Source organism: Helicoverpa armigera, chromosome 3 (assembly GCF_030705265.1).
Source record: "Helicoverpa armigera isolate CAAS_96S chromosome 3, ASM3070526v1, whole genome shotgun sequence".
In the NCBI taxonomy this organism is placed as follows: domain Eukaryota; kingdom Metazoa; phylum Arthropoda; class Insecta; order Lepidoptera; family Noctuidae; genus Helicoverpa; species Helicoverpa armigera.
Window position 1 is genome coordinate 1985680 of NC_087122.1, and position 22065 is coordinate 2007744.

Sequence of the window (22065 nt, forward strand, 5' to 3'; positions counted from 1 at the left end):
AAAAAAAAACGGAATTGGAAAATGTGGAGTCTTCAATTGCCTACTACTAATTTGGAAGTAAAACCCATGACTATGGCTTACTTACGCATTTACAGATAATTTTAAAAACCTCGAAGCTACAAGCTATTTATATCTTACGCTGTAATAATTCCTTAACCAGCCATTGCCGAAGCAAACGCAGTATTTACAAAGTACTAGTTAGTGTATACTGTACATATATACAACTATATGTACATAGATATATATCGATCGGCTGCGCTATACAAAAACACTCGGCAGAACGTGTTAACGAATGAATTTAATACAAAAATGTATTATTATTACCTGTTAGGGTTCCGTAATAAGCAAGAGATATTAATCGGTATTTTTCCTGTGGCTATATTTTAAATAGTTGACCTCAATATACGATTAGTCGTAAGTCTAAGATTATTAAAGTGTTGTTGTGTTAGATTTTCTTGAACTTACAGATTTCCCAAACTGTTGGCAGTCCGCAACTAAATTCTGAGCACAAGTATGTGGCAAATAGTCCTACGTGTATTTATGCCATCGGCTAAAACCTAAAAATGGTTTCTGCATTGGTTTCTGCGTAATGAGCAATGTTCGGTTATAAGTCCACACTGTAGTCAGATAGTCCATGTAAGTATAAGTGAAGAGAGGAAAATGTGGTTCCTAATACGATGACAAAAATGCAACCCAAAAAAAACTAAATTAAGATATTCTTACAAAAAATGCATGTTTAATTCTCGCTGCACATTTTTTTTGTTTATCTATCCATCACATAATTGCTCCTCTTTTTGTTACTAATTATTATAAAATCTACTTATCTCAAAAAACTAAACTAAAACATAAAAAAGTACATTTTAATTTAGTTGCAATAAGATAACAACACAAGTAGTTATTTCAACGAAACTTTTAAAAAAATATTTGAACATTTACTTACCCTTTTGACACATGACATAACTCAGAAAAAATTGACTAATCGTAATTAAAGTAAATTAACTCAAAAATGCCTAAATCCAAAATTCCTAAAAGTGATAATAAGTCAGCTACTGAAGACGATTCGGAAAATATTAATAAAAACCAAATTCATAAAGCAAATGATGGAAAAGATGGACAAGATGGTATGACAGCTCTTTATACTTTTAATTTTATTTTAGGCACGCTGCATGCCAGGATGAAAAGAGGTTTTACACAGCTGATACAATTCTCAAACTTAAAGCTAGTCACAAAAAAGGTTTCAAGTACTCTATAATCTAAAACCTATCAAAGCCATCGAAGACCTGCAATCATATTCATTAGCCATCCATATCCATACCGATATTAATTCAGCGGAACCTTAATAATTATACGCGGCAAAAAAATGGCGGGCAAAAAGGTGAAGAGTCTTACAAAGATTTGTGCGCCCATGACATAAGCGTGGCTGTATATAAGCTAGGTCGTAGGAGCTTGGAGCACAGATCAACATGGCTCGTCTAGCAGTTGTTGCAGTGGCCTTAGGGCTTTTCGCTATTACGTACGCAGCGCCAGGTAAAACATACTATTATTATTAATATTGTTTATTTATATATTCTCTAGTTGCTTAGCTTGAGATCCTGTGAGTCCTTAAATTAAAACATGGGCTTCTCTTGATATATCTATAATCCTGGACTGGGTTAAAGCACTAAATCCCAGAAAAAGAATCTGGTGAGCAGTCTTACTCTTATTATTAAAAGAATCTGGTTAGTTGATACTGGACTATGGGCAAGTATCTCCTCATAAGGAGATCACTACTTTTGAAAAACTCGAAAATAGAAAATTTACCATATGTATTAAATCTTATATACTGCAAATTCTAAAGTCACCTGCAATACCGTGCCAGGGTAAAAGTGATAAACTTCGAGACCCAACAAGCACCTAAACACATCATCTACATCAACCTCTACATCACTTAATTTAACATGTGTTTATTTTCCAGGAGGATATGGCGGTGGTAGCCAAGGAGGCGGCGGCGGTGGTGGCCTAGGAGGCGGCTACGGTGGCGGCGGCGGCGGTGGTGGCGGCTTCGGTGGCGGCGGCGGCGGTGGCAAGGGAGGCGGCGGTGGATTCGGAGGCGGCCTCGGCGGTGGTAACGGCGGCGGCGGTGGACTCGGCGGTGGTCATGGAGGAGCTGGCGGCGGTGGACTCGGCGGCGGTCATGGAGGAGCTGGCGGTTACGGAGGTGGAAACGGAGGCGGACTCGGCGGTGGTAGCGGCGGCGGCGGCGGTCTTGGCGGTGGTCACGGAGGATCAGGCGGCGGTGGTCATGGAGGATCCGGCGGCGGTGGTCATGGAGGATCCGGCGGTGGAAGTGGTGGCTTCGGTGGAGCTTCTGCCAACGCGAACGCTAATGCCAACGCTAACGCTCATGCTGGAGCCGGCGGCGGCGGCTATGGCGGACACAAGGGTGGATACGGGTAAGTTGATTTCTTAATGGAGTGCGATTCTTTTCAAATTGATGGATAGTTTGATGAGCAAAACTTTGAGACTTTGGAGTTTCAAAAAAAAAATCGATCAAAAATTCGATATCCACCCTAACGTAACTTGAGTTGAAGTTGATAGTAACTCTCAATTTTCATACAATTCAAGATTTTAATTCGAAATGTATTAAGACGTAGGTGCACTTAGAGAAAACGTCATAGACTGCATTATTAACGATACTATTTTGTTTTCTTTCAGACGCTAAACTGCTACCTGAAAACCGTGAAGAACAAAATTCAAAAAGCTCATTGTGATAATAACAAATAGTTACGTTTCGCCATAAATATGTATTAAATGCAATATATTGTTTTTAAAAAAAAACTTTTTCGTTTAATTAATCCTGTAACCCCATGAAAAGGTACCATATAAATGTATGTGAGATAAACCTTGCTACTTTGGTTTGAAACAAACTCTCTATTCTCTATAATATGTCAATCTAACCTCTTGTAAAACACTGATACTCAGCCGACCCCAATATTAGTTGGGAAAAGGCTCGAGAGATGATGATGGACACTGATCCTTCATTACTACTAATTAAAACCTTTTGTATTTTCAATGCACAGTGCATTATTGACCATCCACTTTCTAAGTATATCTTAGACACCATTGGCTGTGTTTCGGATGGCACGTTAAACTGTAGGTCCCGGCTGTCATTGAACATCCTTGGCAGTCGTTACGGGTAGTCAGAAGCCAGTAAGTCTGACACCAGTCTAACCAAGGGGTATCGGGTTGCCCGGGTAACTGGGTTGAGGAGGTCAGATAGGCAGTCGCTTCTTGTAAAGCACTGGTACTCAGCTGAATCCGGTTAGACTGGAAGCCGACCCCAACATGATTGGGAAAAGGCTCGGAGGATGATGATGAGTGCATTATTGACCATGAAATTACGGAATATCTCAACATAGGTACCTACTTTATTATTCTACGTAACAATCACTTTAAAAATAAACAAACCAAAAAGTGCAGTCTTAACAGCCTGCATTTGACGTCATGCAATGTTATTAATGTGTTCGTGACCAGTAAGTAAATGTACTGGTAGTTGATATATTATACATGATACAAATCTAAGGTATAAAAAAAGCTTATCACAAGAAAAAAATTGTTGTTAAAAAAACGTACAAAAAAACGACTAAAAATCAAGCAATAAACTGTTAGGCGCATCGGCTTAGAATTCGGCGTCTAGAGAATGCAGTTCTACGTTAATTTTGCCACCGACTTCTAGGCTAAACGCATAGGAAAGTACATAAGGAAGTACGTAGGGGTAGTACATAAGAGTAGGGATAATACGGTAGGGAGTTTGTTTATACTGGGATTAAGTAAAGTATGAGGAGTACATAACTACTCCCTTATGTACTTAAACAGCCTCATCTTTCACTTTTCAATATCTGATCAGAAAAATTTAGTCGAGAAACAAAGACAATATGCTAATTTGAATCGAAAACCTAGCTCTGACCCGTGTGAAATAGATTAAACCTAACTTTGACCACGGGTGTACGTGAAGATAAGTTACAACTTAGTTTAGCCGAATATGACCGGTTATACCTAGCTCCACCCGGTTAAACTAAGGTGTAGCCCTCTTTTTTCTCAGACTTTAGTTGTAAGACATACATAAGGCTAGTTCTGATTCCTAGTTCGCTACGTAAGACGATATACCTAAAGAAGTCGATCTACATAGGTTCATCCCCAGAAGCATGAATATGCAAAGTAAAACTTAACCCAGGTAAATAGAGCAGAAAATCGTATGCACGAACCAAGTACCAATTTCAATCAAACAATTAACAGACGAGCAGCAAAAACGCTAAATTCTTTAACTGGTATATTATAAACGGCTATTTAAAGTAAATTAGATTGTTCTCAGCCTTTTACTTGAGCAAAAAAAGTCATGGAAAATCGGAAAGTGAAGGAGTATTTAAGCGCCGGAGGATTAGAATTGATCGTAGTTTATCCAAGATTGGGAAAACAGATCAATTGATCAGTAACAGTTTTGTGGATTAAAGAAGAATAAATATCTGAAGATGAAGAACTTAACGCTCATTGCACTTGTGTTAGTAGTTTTGGCTGTGTGTGTCCATGCGGCGCCTGGCGGTAAGTTTTCACTAGCCTCTTTTTTATCCTAGGATTGGCCATTTGTCCAATATTTCTCCTTATGAAGGGAAAAATCATCACGGACTCACATTTCAAACAGCTACTGGGATATACATACATAGAATGCTCTGTTGAGATTGTAGATGGGACCTATACCAAGTTCTTTTAAATTGTATCAGATACTTAACCGCAGCGATTTTTCCTCCTTATTCATAAAACAATCAATTACATTAACGTACAGCAGATCCGCAAAGATAACTAATGCAAGGTCTTAACGCAAAAATTATAACAGGAAAAACTTCTTTGAGCTAAGTTTTAATAAGTACCTAGGTATTATGATCGAATTCATTTATTTTACGTACGTCATCTTTTGAGCAAATAGTGGTTCGGTAGAGGACCATATTTCATCCTCCACCACTAAACCCTTCCAATAGGAATGCATTACAAAACATCCATATTTACAATAGTATGAACCCTTATGTTAATCTGTCTATCTGTTACAAAGCCCTAGAAAAAATACGGCAATCTTCATATAAAGTATGAAGCTTCCTGAATCGATTAGGATACAGATAAAACTGTGGGAAACTATGCAAATTATTGCAAATGATATAAAATAAATCTTAAATATATTACTTCCTACTACTTTATAGGTGGCAAGGGCGACGGAGGGAAGGGCAAAGGTGGTGGCAAAGCTGGTGGAGGTGGCGGAGGAGGCAGCAGCTCGGGCAGTGATAGCAACAGCAGTGAGAGCAATGAAGACAGCGGCAGTGGCGGCAAGGGCAAGGGAGATGGCGGAAAGGGGAAAGGTGATGGCGGCAAGGGCAAAAGTGATGGCGGCAAAGGGAAAGACGATGGCAAGGGGGATGACAAAGGATATGGCAAAGGGTACGGTTGGGGGCGATAAACCAAATTGATTGGAAAAAGTAGTCGAAGAAGAAATTGTGATGAACTTGAAATGAGATCGATGTAAAGGATAATATTTCGCACATATTGTTACGATGATTAGCATTGTTTGTTTGTGCACTTTGTTTTAATAAATTAATAGTTATTTATTTGTCAACTTATCTAAGCTTTTTATTTATAATTCATACAACCTAATAGTTTTTGAAAAGATAGAGGTAAATATAAACCATTACAGTGCCTGAAGTAGGATAACATACATTTCCAACAAACTACCTACTGTTATTTACATATTCCTAATAGCAAAAATACAAACACAATAAACTGATCCAGTTACATCTAAACAGTCACGGAAACTCGTGACTAGACTTTTTATCCCATGAAACAATATCGCCAATGAGTTCCTATAAAAACATCATAGATCATACTTATTTAATTCCCATGAAATGTCAAGCAAGAAGCTTTATAATAATAATCGTATGCGCATCTGATTTGTCTCAATCATATAGTCTCTATAGATCACGTTTGAAATGATGAAGTAATAAATTATTCACGCGATAATTTGTTGTTTATCTGTATTGCATAAAAATGTTTAGCTGTAACAAATGAATAAAGAACAGGTACGGATGCATAAAATTATAATTGTTTCTTGGTAGCAACGTTTGTATGCTAAAATTGTGGTTAGGACTTGGATGGCACGTGTAATATTGGTATAGGTAAGTAACTTACAAAATAAAGGCATCTAAGTACTAACAAAGGCTGAAAATCCTTGGTGACGATGATGATAGATGGATGAAAGATGGAAAACATCGTAAGGAAAATAAAAATACAGCAGTCTTACAACTGAAATTGTCCGTAAGTACACGATGAACAGCGGCTTTGTATATGAGATAAACTTTGTAAAGAGAGATGACAGCGTACTTGGGTACAAGGCTTCTAGTAAGTTGTCATGGATACTTGTTATTAGATACAATATGAAACATACCTATGGCTATCGATGACTAAAAGCAATAACATGAAAATAACGACAAGTATAATGATTATTATGTAATAAACATTAGATTATCTATAAAAGTTTATGAGAAGTGGTAGGTAAATCAGCCTTAACCGATAAAATACTAAAAGACGCTAATCAAAACACAGACAGCGATGCTAAAAAACGCCTGGTTTACCTAGAAACAGATGCTGATGATAATTATAATGTCCTGAAGAAATAACACATTAGTGCTAGCAAAGAGGTTCGACAACAATATTACCTACACCGTTATTCTCACTACCATAAAGATTTTATTGAAATGTTTTTTTTTTTTTAGGGGCCAGTATGAAAACATTAACAAAAAAAAAGCAAACTTGATTTCGACAAAAGGTTTCCATGATTCTGTTATAAAAAAAAAACAATTCACCAGTCACGAGAATTGATAATGTTTTATGTTGAAATGAAATGAATGTCAATTTATAAATGTAGGTATACGTAAATAAACACAAATAAAGAGCAAGAGATTATCCGTTGTTTTTGGAATAATTTCCAAGTTAGCTCTCAATGTTTCTTACATTGTTAGTAAATAAATCAACAGTGTTGAGTCCAAAAGGTACCGAACTCTTTTTATGGTTCCAAGTGATGATTGTTTACAAAAAAAGTTGAGTTGAGTTGGAAAAAATCAAGCGAACGACCGCATAGACAAGGTCAGTGGTAATATTAAGTTCAAACCGGCTATGTTATGTATTAAGTAATGATGTAAGTAGACAGTCGAGACATTGCTTCATTACATATTCGATCTATTGAAGAAGAAAATAAAGGCCTACTCTTGTATACACTGTTTTTTTCGTAAGCCCATGATCTGAGTAGTTGAAATATAAAACTTGACATGTATACCGATGCTTATATCTTTGTAAAAAAGAGCTGTCTAACTTACAAGTGGGAAGACAAATAAGCCAGTGAAATTGATGAACGGAACAAATATATTTTTGATGTCGGTGAATCCTTGAGTGCAGAGATTACCACATATGTCCTTTGTAATGTTCTAAGTGCAACCGCAAAACTCAGAAGCATGAAGGATACTTTATTGTTTTTGGGTAAACAACTAATTATTTTCAGTCCGACATGTATGGAACAAAACAAACCAATAAAAACCCAAAAATAGTATGAGGATAATCAAATGATTCAGATATTTTTGTAAATAAAGTTTGAAGTGACGGCTTCCGACACCAAACTTCCCACAGCACAATCAACCTGTCAAAATTTGCCAGATTTCCCAAAACCATGTTCTTCCTATGACATTAGTAAGGTCAATCTAACTGTGGCTAATGGGCTCCTGTCCCCAAAGTCAAGGGCGCCGAACAATCCATCAGGTCTGAATTAAACCGTCGCATAGCCTTTGTTAGACCATCATTGTGTGTCAACGAAATGACGTTTTGACATACCGTGACATCCGATGGGCCATCCTGTGCATTTGGGAAGTATATATAGAGTAATGTGTGGGAAGTGGTACACATATGAACATATTCGGTTGACAATGGCGAAGGTAGTGTCTGTGTTGGTTTTCATGGTGCTCTTGGCTGCGATCGTGGATGGCAGAGGTAAGTCTGTGTAGCTAGATTTATATATATTCCGTTGGCTCTACAACCCTTTGTGGGTCTTGGCCTCCTCTACAATCATTCTCCAGTTATCACGAAGCTTGGCTGTTCTTTTCCAGTTGGTAAACTTTCCCATCTTTCTAAGGTCTTCTTCAATGCAGTCGCTCCAACGTTTCTTAGGCCTCCCTCTTGGTCTTTTTTGTTGCGGCGTCCACCTCGTCATTATTTTTGTGGCCCTTGTATCCGGCATTCTTTCAAGGTGGCCCGCCCATCTCAGCCTCTGTGACTTGCAAAACCTGATGATGGTTTCCTGCCCAATAAGTGCGTCCAGTTCGTGGTTCATGCGTTGACGATATCGACCATCTTGCTCTCGCACTGGTCCATAGATTTTGCGCAACACTTTTCTCTCGAACACTGCAAGTTTCAGCTCATCTCTTTGGGTTAAGGTCCATGTTTCGCATCCATAAGTCACAACAGGTCTGATGATGGTACGGTAGATGGTCAGTTTAGATCTTATACTGAGCAGCTTATGCGCTAAGAGTTTAGCACACGAGTAGAAACATTTGTTTCCAGCGACTAATCTACCCTTTATCTCTTCCTCTGTTTTGTTTTGGGAGTTCAGCATCGATCCCAGGTACTTGAAGCTGTCAACACGATTAATGATTTTATTGCCAACGGAGATGTTTTGTGGCCGCTGATACTGCCTCGAAGAAGCCATGTACTCGGTTTTGCAGCTATTTACATGCAAGCCATATGCTGCAGCCTCTCTTTCAAGTTTAAGGCAGTGTTCGATCATCTTATTTCTTGACCTACTCGATATGACTATGTCATCTGCATAGGCAGCCAGTTGGGAGGTATTATAGTCAATCAGGCCATTGATGCCTAACTTACGTGTGGCAGCCTCAAGTACGAGGTTGAAGACTACGGACGCCAGTGCATCACCCTGCTTGACTCCTGTACGAATGTCGAAAGGTTCAGATACATCGTTCTGTATAGCAACAACAGATTTAGATTCCTTCAGTGTTGCTTCGACGAGTCTTACCAATTTGCTTGGCATACCAAGTTCAAGCATGCTGGAGAGAATTTGTTTGCGGTTGACGCTGTCAAATGCTTGCTTGAAATCGACAAACATGTGATGCAAATTGATGTTGTATTCATATGCTTTTTCTAGTGTTTGACGCAGGAGGTGTATCTGGTCCACAGTAGAGCGATTAGGTCTAAAACCGCATTGGTGCTCTCCTAGGATTTCTTCAGCATATTTACATACTCGATTGTACAAAACTCCTGAAAAGACTTTATAGGCTGCAGAGAGTACCGATATTCCTCTGTAATTACTGCATAAACTTTTATTCCCTTTCTTATGTATTGGCACGATAATTCCCAAGTTCCATTCTTGCGGCATTCTTTCTTCCTCCCATATCATAGTAACGAGCCTGTGTAGACGGTATTCGATGTCATCTCCTCCCGCTTTATATAGCTCTGAGGTAATAGTATCAAGACCCGGTGCCTTATTATTCTTTAAACTGCGTATGGCGCGCTGCACTTCTGCCAGACTGGGTGGTGGTAAGAGTTCCTCAACGTCATAGTAGGTAGATGTTATGGCTTGTGATGCTTCGTCAGCATTAAGTAGGTCATCGAAGTATTCCCGCCACCTTTTTAGCACATCAGCACGTTCCGTTAGGAGTTTTCCTGATTTATCCTGACATGCGCTGGTTTTCGGTTGGTATCCCTTACGGAAGCTATTTATTTCCTTGAAAAAGTGCCTGGTGTTATTGCGGTCCCTTAGGTGTTCCATTCTAATAAATTTTTCCCTCTCTGCTTTTCTCTTCTTACATCTTGCCAATTTTCTACATCTATTTCTCTCTGTCCTATAGAGTTCTTTGTTTGCGTCATTGCTATTTTGAAGGTAGGTAAGTCGCGTTTTATTATAGCTAGATTTATATACGGCTTTATTTGTCGAAAAAGAAAAGCTTTCTGGTAAATGTACACATGTAGAGGAACTCATTAGCTTGTTTATGTCTCCTGCCTCTCTCATCATCCTCCTTCCCTTATTCCAATTTTATTTGGGGTCTCCTGTCTCAAATGAAATTAGCTTAACCTTGTGGAATTAACACATCACATTTTTGAGCCAATTCTACACCTATTTATCAATTTCTAGTAAGACTTTTAGAAATGTGCGTCTTATTTTTAAATCTATGAAATGCGGAGCATTATTTTTTCTATCATAAGTAACACTATCTTCCAGAATGGAGGTTCGAATCAGCGAATCGAGTGAAACGCGGCTACAATACTGGCCTGGGCTCCAACAACGGAGGTTATGGTCGGAGCGATGAGCAAGATGCCAGTGTCAGCAGGGAACGATATGGATGTAGTGAGCCTCAAGGAGGTGGCAGGTAAGGAGGTGTTGCTCACTTTAGTGCTGTTAGTAGGTAAATAAAATATTGAAGTGCCCTGAGGAAGTCCGGTTAAAAAATAAGTGGGTCTCTTTTATCAAAGGGGATAGTAAGAGTAAAAGAGTGATACGTACAAGTTAAGGGCATCAGATGTGTCTTACTTACTGACGACAATTAAACTTAAATGAAAACAGCATATCATCTTAAAATCTGTTGAATTAAAATTATAAATGACAACCAGTATCTACAATTACCAAGTCGTTAAAAACCTATAGCCACACCTGCATTTCTGAAAGACCCCTGCAGTTAATTTCAGCCTAATTAATCACCTATAAATAAAATGGCTTTTGTCATTGATAAGTCAAGCGCAACACAATTAACTGATAACACTTTAACGCTGTCTGTTTAGTTTCATGCTCAATCTATTTAACTGCAAGGGTATCCGCTTTATGGTCCAAGACATAAACTTTCGCTAACCTTTCAAATCTCCAATCAGTTGCCTACTTGACAAGCCCTGCTGAATGGAATGCCGAAAAAAATACATAATTATATGATATATGTATTTTTTTCTGTCGTTAGGCACTGGTAGTCAGTAAGATTCCTTTTATTAACATTAACAAATCCGTTTTATATTCTATCTTGATTTAAAAATATGTATATTATTTTTCAGCTACGGCAGCGGCAGCCGCGAGCTACCATACGACAGAGACGACCGCTCAAGCGACCGACATCACCGCTTTCTAAGCAAAGCGACAGCATCCGCCTCCGCTAAAGCGTCCGCGACCTCCTTCAACCAGGACCACACCAACCTTTGAATTTAGAACGCCACAAACGAATTTAGAATGTATGAAATGAAACGTTCAGGAAATTTTAGCAAAGAGTTTTTATGTTTAATACTTTTTTACTATCTTCTAGATCTTTGTGGCAAGGGAATTGGTTGTTAGTGACGTAATTATTTTATTTACGTTGACATTGAAACTATCTAAACAAAAGTAGTTTGTAAGCTGAGAAATATACTACGTCTAAGAAATGATCTGTTTATTGTTATTTTTAGCGAACCTTACTATTAGTCTAGCTAGTGCCACCCTTTTGAGCTGATAAAGTTACACGAAGCGAATTGGAAACTATATTGTGTCCGTTTACATTATATTCGCAAACCTGTGAAACAAAATCTAACATTTACTAACAACGATTCAGCTTTAAAAATATGTATCTACCTACCAACCATCCTTCAGGAATCTGCATTCGATTAATTTATTCAATAACTATACATATTCAATCTCAATAACAGATCGATCGAACATACAAGTCAGCCTACGCATTAAATTATTAACAATGTGTTCATAAAACTAACTGAACAAAAAGCTGCCTTCGAGTACACAATACCGAGAATTCACACATTCAATGCTATTGGAACTTAAATAAATAATAATGTAGCTTCATATCGATTGATATTTCCTGATAATTTTGCAGCTAACATTACATCATCCTTTATATTTACTAATAGTAATGAGATAACTAAGTTTGTTTATTTTTATTAAGGTCCTTTTTATGACCTCTCCCGCTGTGGGTGCAGCGTGAGGAAGTGTTAGACTCTTACTAACTAAAGCCCACCATGTTCCTTCTCCAGCACTTTATGTATGAAGGCCGCGGGAACTCTTTCGAACAATCCCGCAGCCCCGGCAGATATTAAGGTCCTACGGTCTGATCAAAATACGATACTCAGCTGCATCTGATTAGACTGGAAGCCGACTCTAGCATAATTGGGAAAAGGCATATAAAAGTTTGACTGGATATGAAATGCAAAGTCAAATTCAGAGTATTAAAATTGAAATGAAAGTCAGACCAGTTGCATGGTTTCTATGGAACAAAAAGTAGGTGGTGTCATCAGCGGGCGACAGGCGAGGGGGCACCACAGCTGGACTGGACATAATAGATTCCCAGACCCCCTCCACTCAGGCGAGGTCGGAGTGCCGCTGAGCCTTTTTAGTAGGTATACCGGGAACGTCTTTACCGGGGAGTCCCACATACCCCTCTCCCATCCCCCGACGGGAAAGGCATGTGTAATAGAATTTTTTACCCACCGTCAAAAAAAAGGGATCCATGTAGAAGTAGCGGTAAGAAACCACATCCAAAACATTTCAGATCGTAAGAAACAGTTCAGGAAATTTTGGGTTATAAATAGCATACCTGATCCGACTTTATTAAAATTACCGCCCAATTTTGGTCGTAAAATATAAAAATAAAAACCTTTAGGTACCATTTTAATTGTCTGCTTTGTAAACATAATAAGTAATTCCATTTTCCCAGTAGGTTTCGTGATTCATTCAAGATAAGGAGTTTTATTGCCACTGGTATTTTATCCAATTTATTTGCTACTTAATTTGCTTTGTGGTTTTTAATTATTTTCGATCTGACGTGTTTTCGAAATGGAAACTTGTTTACATAATTAATTTACCGCTAATATTACCTATAGTAATAAATCGATAAAATAGTTTAGATTGCATCATTAAAATGTATTTATTTTTCGATGCCCTTTCTAGATCCTTTTAAGAAGATAATTATTTGTTTCTGTACCTAAGTAATTTTGGATTTCTGCAAAATGGTGTAGATAGAGAGCGTGGGATAGATGGATAGAACATAGAAAACATTGCATATTTAAAATATAATTTAATCTTAAAAATAAACCAAATGAGTGCTACACAAAAATCTTAAAAAAACATCACATTACAAATACTGTCATTAGTCATAATACTGTTCAAATTATTCTAAGTTTATTTATTACCTAACTTATTCTATTCACTAATTTATGATCGAAGAATTGCGGACGTCTAGCAAAACTTTATCTGAAACAAAAAAACAATAATTAATAAGTCATTGTATTCAATAGCATTTATGTTTTACTAGCTTTATCCTTGAATGCAATGGAATATCCTATCCCCAAGTTTCAAATTCTCAAAAAGTAATTTTCGTAGCGGAGTTCCCCTATTTTATTATGTTTACCTAATGATCATTAATTACTTTAAAACCTGACCTAAACCTAATGTTTCTTCTTCTTGTTTTCTTATTTTAAGTCTTAACCGCAGTCCGTTTTTTACCGTCAAATATTATGTAAATTACATGCAATATAAACTTATTTAAAGTAATTTTTTGTTTGAAGGTCGAAAGTTACATCACCGACTTTTAAAAAGAAGTCTAAATATAATCTTATTTTCTCTTAATCACCAAGGTAATTATGAAAGTACCAACCTCATAATGTTCAACTTTCAAATTCATCCCACAATAGTTCCCCCAACAGAGCTAGCGCTAGCGGAGGACTTCGAGAAGGACTGTGACACGGGGATATGAGCTCCCCCTCCGTAGGGCACCGCCCCGTGGCCGCCGTAGCCACCGCCGAAGCCGCCACCGCCACCGTAGCCGCCGTGCCCATAGTCGTAGCCGTGTCTTCTTACGCGCTCACCTGGGACAAATAAAAGTAGTATTTGTCAAATATTGTATGGTTTTGTGAGAAATCACCAACTATTATTACTGCAATAATAGCATTAATGTGGGCGAAGCGACAAGCAGGGATGAGTGGCAGACTTTTACTGAATAATGAACCCCCAAGTCTCCACTTTGGCCGTATCTGTTGCGGGGCCGCTGCAACCCTTTCTAATTATTCCCGAAGGCACAAGAGAGAGATTTTAATAATGTTTGCTTTCTTTCAATTAACAATTATGTGCACTACTTCTTAATTTTCTAAAATAAAAGAACTACTAAATTCATTTAAACTTCGATGATACTAAATAGATTTAAAAATAAATACCTGGAGCAGCGAAACAAGAGGCGATGAGAACAACCAACAACAGAAAAGTCCTGACCATGTTTAAGCCTGTTGATTCCTCTTCGCAGTTCACACTGAATAACAGATGCTCCCAGTACATCGTTTTATACAGAGCTCTCCCATTGTTTAAAATCGGCAAATCATTGATGTTTGTCAGAAATCGCAAAATTTTCTAGTCATACAGTTTTTGTCATTGGTGACAATGCTTAACTTTACGCACGAATAGAAAATAGTAATTGCGCGAGTTTTCCTGCTAGCGTTTGTGTGGCCTGAAAATGTCCTCATGTTACTGAACTCAGGAGTGAACAGAAAATGGTTACATATAGGTCCGAAGGTTATCAAACTTTTAGATAAAGAATGGGATACATAACTAAAGAGTTTGAAGTTTTAGAACTTCATCTACTTGAGCCGTTTCATTGGACCATCTTCTTTGTAAAAGCCATACCATGCCATGCCTATTCTGACTAACACCATCCAGTTCTGAAGCGTTCGCAAAAAGCCCAAAGCTCCCGAACAAAAACGTTACTCTTCATCTTCTAAAAAAGCTAGAAGTTAAGCATAGACTGTAAAAACCACTATTATGTATAAACATACCTATCATAGTCATTATCATAATCTAACTAATTCATTAGCATTTTCCCACTTAACACTTCGGAAAACCTGAAACCTGAAAAACATACCTAATATGAAAATTACACAATCATTACCGAAAAATCCCCTAATGCCTAATGTATTGGCCAAAACAATGTATTACGTTAGACGATGAATCATGGTAATCAAATCAACAATGACTCGCTCACGGTGTTTGGGTGCATCTAACCGGATCGTGAGCTGGTCATGTAGGCTACACACGAACCGACTTGAGCTAAGTCGGATAGGTTCGATAAAAGATTGATGGTAAAAAATCGGCGTCTATAGCTACACACGAACCGACTTGAGCTAAGTCGGATAGGTTCGATAAAAGATTGATGGGTCTGTCTAATACTGAACTGAACCCACTCTGTGCTCATACTTAGCATACATCATCATCTGCCTAGCCTTTTCCCAACTATGTTGGGGTCGGCTTCCAGTCTAACCGGATGCAGCTGAGTACCAGGGTTTTACAAGGAGCGACTGCCTATCTGACCTCCTCAACCCAGTTACCTGGGCAAACCCAATACCCCTTGGTAAGACTGGTTGTCAGACTTTCTGGCTTCTGACTACCCGTAACGACTACCAAAGATGTTTAAATGGTAGCCGGGACCTACAGTTTATCGTGCCATCCGAAACACGGAAGAACTCGTTATGACAAGATGGTCACCCATCCACGGACCGACCGCGCCAAGCGTTGCTTAACCTTATGATCGATCGATCCGCGCGGCTTTGACTTAGCCACGAGCTCTCTACTTACATACTTAGCATACATACATAGGGAAAATAAAGTCCGCGGTATGGCTTTATGCGTTAAGTTTTAGGAGACGGAGTAGTTACCTATAGGGAAACTGATATTATACTTTTTTGATCCGGTACATCTTTGACAAGGAGGCGACGAGGCAACAGTTTATACAGATTTTACTTCACCACCTGCGTTTTGAAAACTCAATACCAGTCAACGTCGATCAATAATCGGTCTACAATAGATCGACAACCAAGTTGGATCGTTTGTAAGCAGCCTAATATAAAAACAGTGGCAAGCATTAGCACTAATCTTATAATCTTAATAAACCGGCTCTTAGTTTTTGCACTTTGCAGAATAAAATGATAAACATAACTTAATACCTATAATTCTGTTAATCTACCGGACTATGATTAGAGAAACTTGCTTTTATTTCATTATTAATAATGGATTTCTTTAATTTATTGCTATGGTTGAGATTACTGATTAATTTAAAATTTACATTTGATTAATATTATGCCCGTCACCAGGATGCATCTCATGAACCTTGATAGTTAGACATTTATTGTGATCATGGCGCTATAACGTCAAATGTACGAAAACCAGAATAAATAAAATATTTTTCATCCCACCATCTCGGAAAGAGTAGTTTTACCCTTTGATATCTGAGCGCAAAAGCCGTTTTTATCCTCTAGAGCGGCAAAGTGATTTGAATTTAGAACATTGTGTGCAATACTCCATTTGTGACAATCTTGATAAGACTTTTCAAACAAATACATATTCAACAAATAAAATACTGCTTAAAATAATTATTCAATTATTAAGTAATTTTTATTACTGTTTTTTTACATCGATTTTTGACCTCGTTTAATTTAAAACTGAGTTTTCAAATAAATGAACTTTAATAGGTATTTCTTTTTAATTTGATACTCATATGTGCGCGCCATTTTGTTTTTTAATTTCCTCGATGAGGTGGGATGAAAAGTTACGTGTTGCACTCGAGTGCAAAGATTTTTCACCTTGTGCTCTTTTGATTCCCTCGCTATCGCTCAGGATTCTAATTTATTGAAACACTCGCTACGCTCGTGTTTCAATTTTAGAATCCTTCGCTTGCTCGGTCATCAAAATTGAGCCCGCGGTTAAAAAGCAACTTTGCACTCTTGTATAACAAATAACTATTAAGACCTACTATACAACAGAAATGATGTTTTATGAATTTTATTTTCGCGTTACCGACTCGCACTTCGCCGGTTTTTATTTTCGAATAACATGCAACAGCGAATCGTCCGTAGGTTCTTGTCCACAACCCTTATTTACTTGTGTACCTGTTATATTCCGTTATGTACTAGACGTACCCATAACCTTTTTTGAGAGCTGAATCTGCCCCTAATCATGTTTTTTTCAGGAAAAGGAAAAAGTGAAACTTGACAGAAAAATATGGAAGAAGACATTCTCCGGCACCCCCAAAAAAAATGCAATTTAGGTATCAATTCAAGCTTCATAAAAAATTTAAAACATTTAATTGGTATTAAATGGATTTAATGGATTGATTAGTCAGGTTGGTCACATGTAGGTAAAACACAAAAATAAAATACAGTAATTATATCTCAATAATTTTTATTTACAAATAATTAAAAAATATGTGATCCGAGGTCACAATAACAAATCTACACTGTACTTATGTTATATCATTACATTGTTGTAAACGTATGTACTGGAGGTGTACCGAACAGGCATTTATTCAAAAACAATACGATCCTGTATATAAAAACTTCGTACGAATACAGTCGCGTACAAAAGTGTTCTAAACTCACTTAGTGTGCGCTTAAGTGGCAGTTTTATTCAAATATTCTTCAGAAAACTATTTATAAAAGTAGTTAGTACACAATGTACAATATTTGGATCAGAATTTCTCATTCACCGGTAGTTCCCAGACATATTATGCGTAAGCATTTAAAATAATAGACGGTTACAGATTTTTACATCTAAAATCCAGAGGTATTATTCTCTAAAACTAAACGTAGACTAGTAAAATTGTGTTCACTATTACGAAGAGACATTACACTTTATCTTAAATTTTATTTATTTATTATTACAGCAACAAACAACAAAATTAGCTAAAAGCTACCACTGAGAAGTAAATTGTAACTACGAAGTTATATTCATACATACATAGATATGTAAGTAAATACATTACACTTTGATAGGTAAATGGCCTATTTATAACCTAGCTATGAGATGGATGCTAATCGAGCTATATATATACGAAATTTCGCAATATTTTTACCTAAGTTTTATACATAAAGAATTAATTAGAAAGCTCATACATTCTTACCCACGATTCCGGAAATATAACATTTCATTCAACAATTCAAATTCGCTACGACAAATTTTAATTGTAAGATATAAAAATATATCTTTGAAAACGTCGTGATTTAAAAATAAAGACAAAGAAGATATAATAATTTCCTAAAATTGTTTTCTTCCTAAGGCAAATTATTAATTTTACTATTCGATTAGTGAATTATAAGTAGCTTATGCACAAAAGTTACACATTTCATTAATTCTTAGCAATACATAATTGTAAAAACAACAATATACATATATAAAAGATTGCACGCTAATAATGCACATTTATTCACAAAAAGGAACAAGTTATATTAAGTTAATTAAACCAATAAATCGTTTGTGTAGATTGTGTACTTCATATTGGTGAAAACCACCACAAAAATTGAAAAAAAATGAAAAAAAATCATATAATTATAATATGCTGATTTCGATATTTTTGGGATGCTTATTGAAATTATTAATAATTCATTTATTCACCTTTCGTTGTCACTCAATATACTAAAGCATACAAAATAAAGAATAGATCATAATTAGTACTTTTATCATTGCACTTTAAGTTGTTAACTGCAAAAAGAATTAAGTAGTTTATTTTTGACCAAAAATATTTATAGCACACTATATTTTATCAGATCCTTCATATTTTACAGAAAGCTCGACAGTATTATTGGAAAAAAAATCTAAATCGTAGGAAATAAAGTTCAAAATATAGCGTACTACAAATCCAGGTCGTATACAAAGAAATTTCAAAATATGACATAAACACGACAAAACATCACAGTTTCCGTATATAAAGGTAAATAGTAACACCATTATGAAAAGAGAATTAATTACCGCTTACCTAATTTAATTTACTAAATAGTTTTACACGCGGCCCAGCCTTTTTAAACAGATAACTTTTAATTTCATACATACCTGGTCTTTCGTCAAGTTACGAATATTATATTCTCGCAATATTTTGCACTAAATATGTATTTTATCTAACCTCTATTAGATCCTTAATATTATTCAATTTATCGATACTTTTTTGGAACCTCAAATGGTCTCCTCGCATGATTTCATAATTGTAAAGTTGTGAAAATAATCAATTGTTATTAAATATATATTTGTAAACAATGCCCATTTAAAGAAAGAAATATTTAAATAAATATATATGTAAGTATAAACCTGCGTTTGAAATTAACGATAGACCGCAGCACGAAGAAATATCGATATAAAATCAATTATCGATAAGAAATATAACAGAAACATTACTCTAATTAAAAAAAAATACTTACAAATAATTAATCTAATTTTAATGTGATTACAATGTTTAATTAATTTAATATTATTTACAGGGATTTTAGTAATAATTTGTTACAAAAAAAATCTTTGACTAACACTATATAAATGTCTAATCACTAGCCATGTAAATCGCATTTATCGAAATAATATTATGCATCGTTGAGAACGCACGTTGTTGTAATAAGCTCATTTGGATCGACCAATCACAGGACAGCATACTAACCAGTATTCTATTTAGAGCTTTGTGATTGGTTCGTTTAAAAAAACTCTTCGTTTTGATTGGCTCTTCGATTAAAAGACAACGTACGTCGACGATAAAACTCAGTCCCGTATGAAGTTTGTGATTATTTAGTGATGTATTAATTGCAGTGATGTGTAAAACAACATAATATTATAAAGTAAGGGACTGGACAAAACGTAGGGACAAAAAATCTTCACCCACTAACACAGAATTATTATAATTATCTATATAAAGTGTTTTGTGCGTTAGTGGGTTCAGATCTTATTTAAAATTAACAGATTTTATAAATATATATTTTATACTAACTTCGCCAAATAATCGCTATTTGCTTTCAATTTTTTGTATACAAAGCGATTGCTCCCAAATTATTTTTAAACATGATTTTTATTATTATACAAGTGTATATTATTATGCCTGAATCGATTTCTAGTTTCATTACTTTTTTATTATGTTTACAAAATTGAGCACATACTTATTCAGTAAAGTAACTAGTGTATAAAATGCATAGATACAAAATAAAATGCACAATAAAAACTATTTCATTGCTCAGTCACGTTGAAGTGTTGCCATAAACCGTACAAGTTTGAACAAAAACACTGGTATTTACTAAAAAGGTAGAATTAGCAAGATTCTAATAAATAACCAAAATATTGGTAGTTTGTAAATTAATATTGTATATACAAATAGTATCTAAATGTCCGATTATAAAGTAACGCATGCACTGTTTTTTTTTTCTACTTATATGGCTCATAAATGGCGGTCAAGCCGATTTGTAGCTTTCACACGCACACAAATACATTCATCAAAAATGTAATTAAGATACCACCTCCAAACTTAAAAGTTGGTTTTAATTATTATATTTTGTATGTCGTTACATCTAACCTTTTGTTAAAATACGACTCAGATCCTCTCAATCAATTTTCAACCATAACTATTAAAATATAAGATTCACAATTGCCTAAAGCTCCTAATAGACTGGATCCCGTCCGGACCGTATCACTGGGTATCAAACTTACATATAGACAAACATATCCATGCGTGTCGTTGTGTTTCAGACTTAATTACTTACGCGTAAGGTTTAAATTTCACTGTTGAGGACTTAGTATCCTAGTTTATTGTAATTTGGACCACAACACGTGGAAATAAGGTGCCTTATTACAAAAATATTTTCTCAAGTGCACTGTCAAAATTGTCGGCAGCATTTTTCCAATTTCGAACTTTATTTCCTCTACGTAAAGTTTAAATTCAAACGACTGTAGAAAATTCGAACAAACCTTTTTGATAGATTTAAACTGCGAACAGTACTCATTGCGTGTATTCTACATTCAAACACGAAAACCACGACCATTTTTATAAAAAAAAAAAACTTACACCGAAAATAAAGTTCGAAATTCAAACGACGCCTCTACTTCAACAATGTAGCTTATTTACTGTAGATTTCAATCACCGATCCATCTTTTGTTTTTCAATTAGAGATCGAATTTTGACATTAGCTTCATGTCAATGTCAAATTTCAATATCCAATCGCAAAACAAAGGATGGATCGTTTACTACAATCCGTAGATAGAACCTTCGCTGTAGGCTGGAGTCAGAAGTGTGACTCGTAGCTAGTCTCAGTGCGTCAGAGCTGCGTGTCGGGGCGAGTGGGTGGGGCGGCGAGCGGGGCGAGGGGGGCGGCGTCGGGCGCGGGGCAGGCGTCCGCGGGGTTCATATCGATGCGACCCGCCTTGCTCCATACTAGGAGGTCCATTATGAATGCTAGGAACATTAGGGTTGCTGATAGCCCTGGAAAGGAAAAAAATAGGTTAGTATTTTATTTGTATTATGTAAGTTTAGTGACTGTGAAAATAATCTACCAATTTAGTAGATTAATATATTGGATTTAATTAGATGACTTCGATTGCAATGAAAATAATAATTTTAGACGTCCCTATTCAGGAATATAAACCTTGGCTTAAACAAGGCTCAAGTTCACAGACTACATAAAAATCATTTCTAACCGACCTACCAAAAAAGAGTACTCAAATCGGAGGACTTTTTCTAAACAACAGAAAATTGTACGTGCAAGTTCATAACAAACAGTTGTTTTAAGGGAATTGACGTTTATGTTGTCATGGCTTAAATCTGACTCTCCAAAGCACTGTTGCGAGCAGCAGCATGGGTATTTCTATACTGCATACTGATATTTCAGTTGTTTGTTGTTGCAACTATTAACCAGTAAAATCTTTTTTCTACTATATTGGGGTCGGCTTCCAGTCTAACTGAACATAGCTGAGTACCATGAGTACCAGTGTATTACAAGGAGCGACTGCCTCAACCCAGTAACCCGGGCAACCTGATACCCCTTGCTTGCTTAAACTGGTGTCAGACATACTGACTTCTGACTACCCGTAACGACTGCCAAGGATGTTCAATGACAGCCGGGACCTACAGTTTAACGTGCCATCCGAAACACAGTCATTGGTGTCCAAGATATACTTAGAAAGTACATACAAACTTAGAAAAGTTGCATTGGTACTTGCCTGACCTGGAATCGAACCCGCGCCCTCAT

General features: G+C 36.4%; 4 protein-coding genes across 9 annotated transcripts in view; 3 read left to right on the plus strand and 1 right to left on the minus strand.

Moving 5' to 3' along the window:
• Positions 1–1371: 1371 nt before the first annotated feature.
• On the plus strand, positions 1372–2817 carry LOC110377546 (uncharacterized). Its single transcript, XM_021336478.3, has 3 exons — positions 1372–1527; positions 1955–2432; positions 2695–2817. Exons 1-3 carry the CDS (start codon positions 1464–1466, stop codon positions 2699–2701), a joined length of 549 nt encoding a protein of 182 aa, XP_021192153.3. The 5' UTR covers positions 1372–1463; the 3' UTR covers positions 2702–2817.
• Positions 2818–4508: 1691 nt separating this feature from the next.
• Positions 4509–5482, plus strand: LOC135119152 (uncharacterized). The gene is made up of 2 exons (XM_064042943.1): positions 4509–4578; positions 5229–5482. The coding sequence occupies exons 1-2, from the start codon at positions 4509–4511 to the stop codon at positions 5480–5482; spliced, it is 324 nt and encodes a 107-aa protein (XP_063899013.1).
• Positions 5483–7905: 2423 nt separating this feature from the next.
• Positions 7906–11409, plus strand: LOC110377520 (uncharacterized). Its single transcript, XM_064043755.1, has 3 exons — positions 7906–8055; positions 10298–10445; positions 11116–11409. Exons 1-3 carry the CDS (start codon positions 7911–7913, stop codon positions 11258–11260), a joined length of 438 nt encoding a protein of 145 aa, XP_063899825.1. The 5' UTR covers positions 7906–7910; the 3' UTR covers positions 11261–11409.
• Positions 11410–19907: 8498 nt separating this feature from the next.
• The window catches only part of LOC110377536 (solute carrier organic anion transporter family member 74D), a 45833-nt gene continuing 43675 nt past the window's right edge, over positions 19908–22065 (minus strand). For all 6 annotated transcript variants that reach the window (XM_049836645.2, XM_049836644.2, XM_049836646.2 and 3 more), the window contains exon 11: positions 19908–21299. In XM_049836645.2, the coding sequence (XP_049692602.2) occupies positions 21136–21299 (164 nt within the window). In that variant the 3' untranslated portion in view covers positions 19908–21135. The remainder of the gene's footprint in view (positions 21300–22065) is intronic.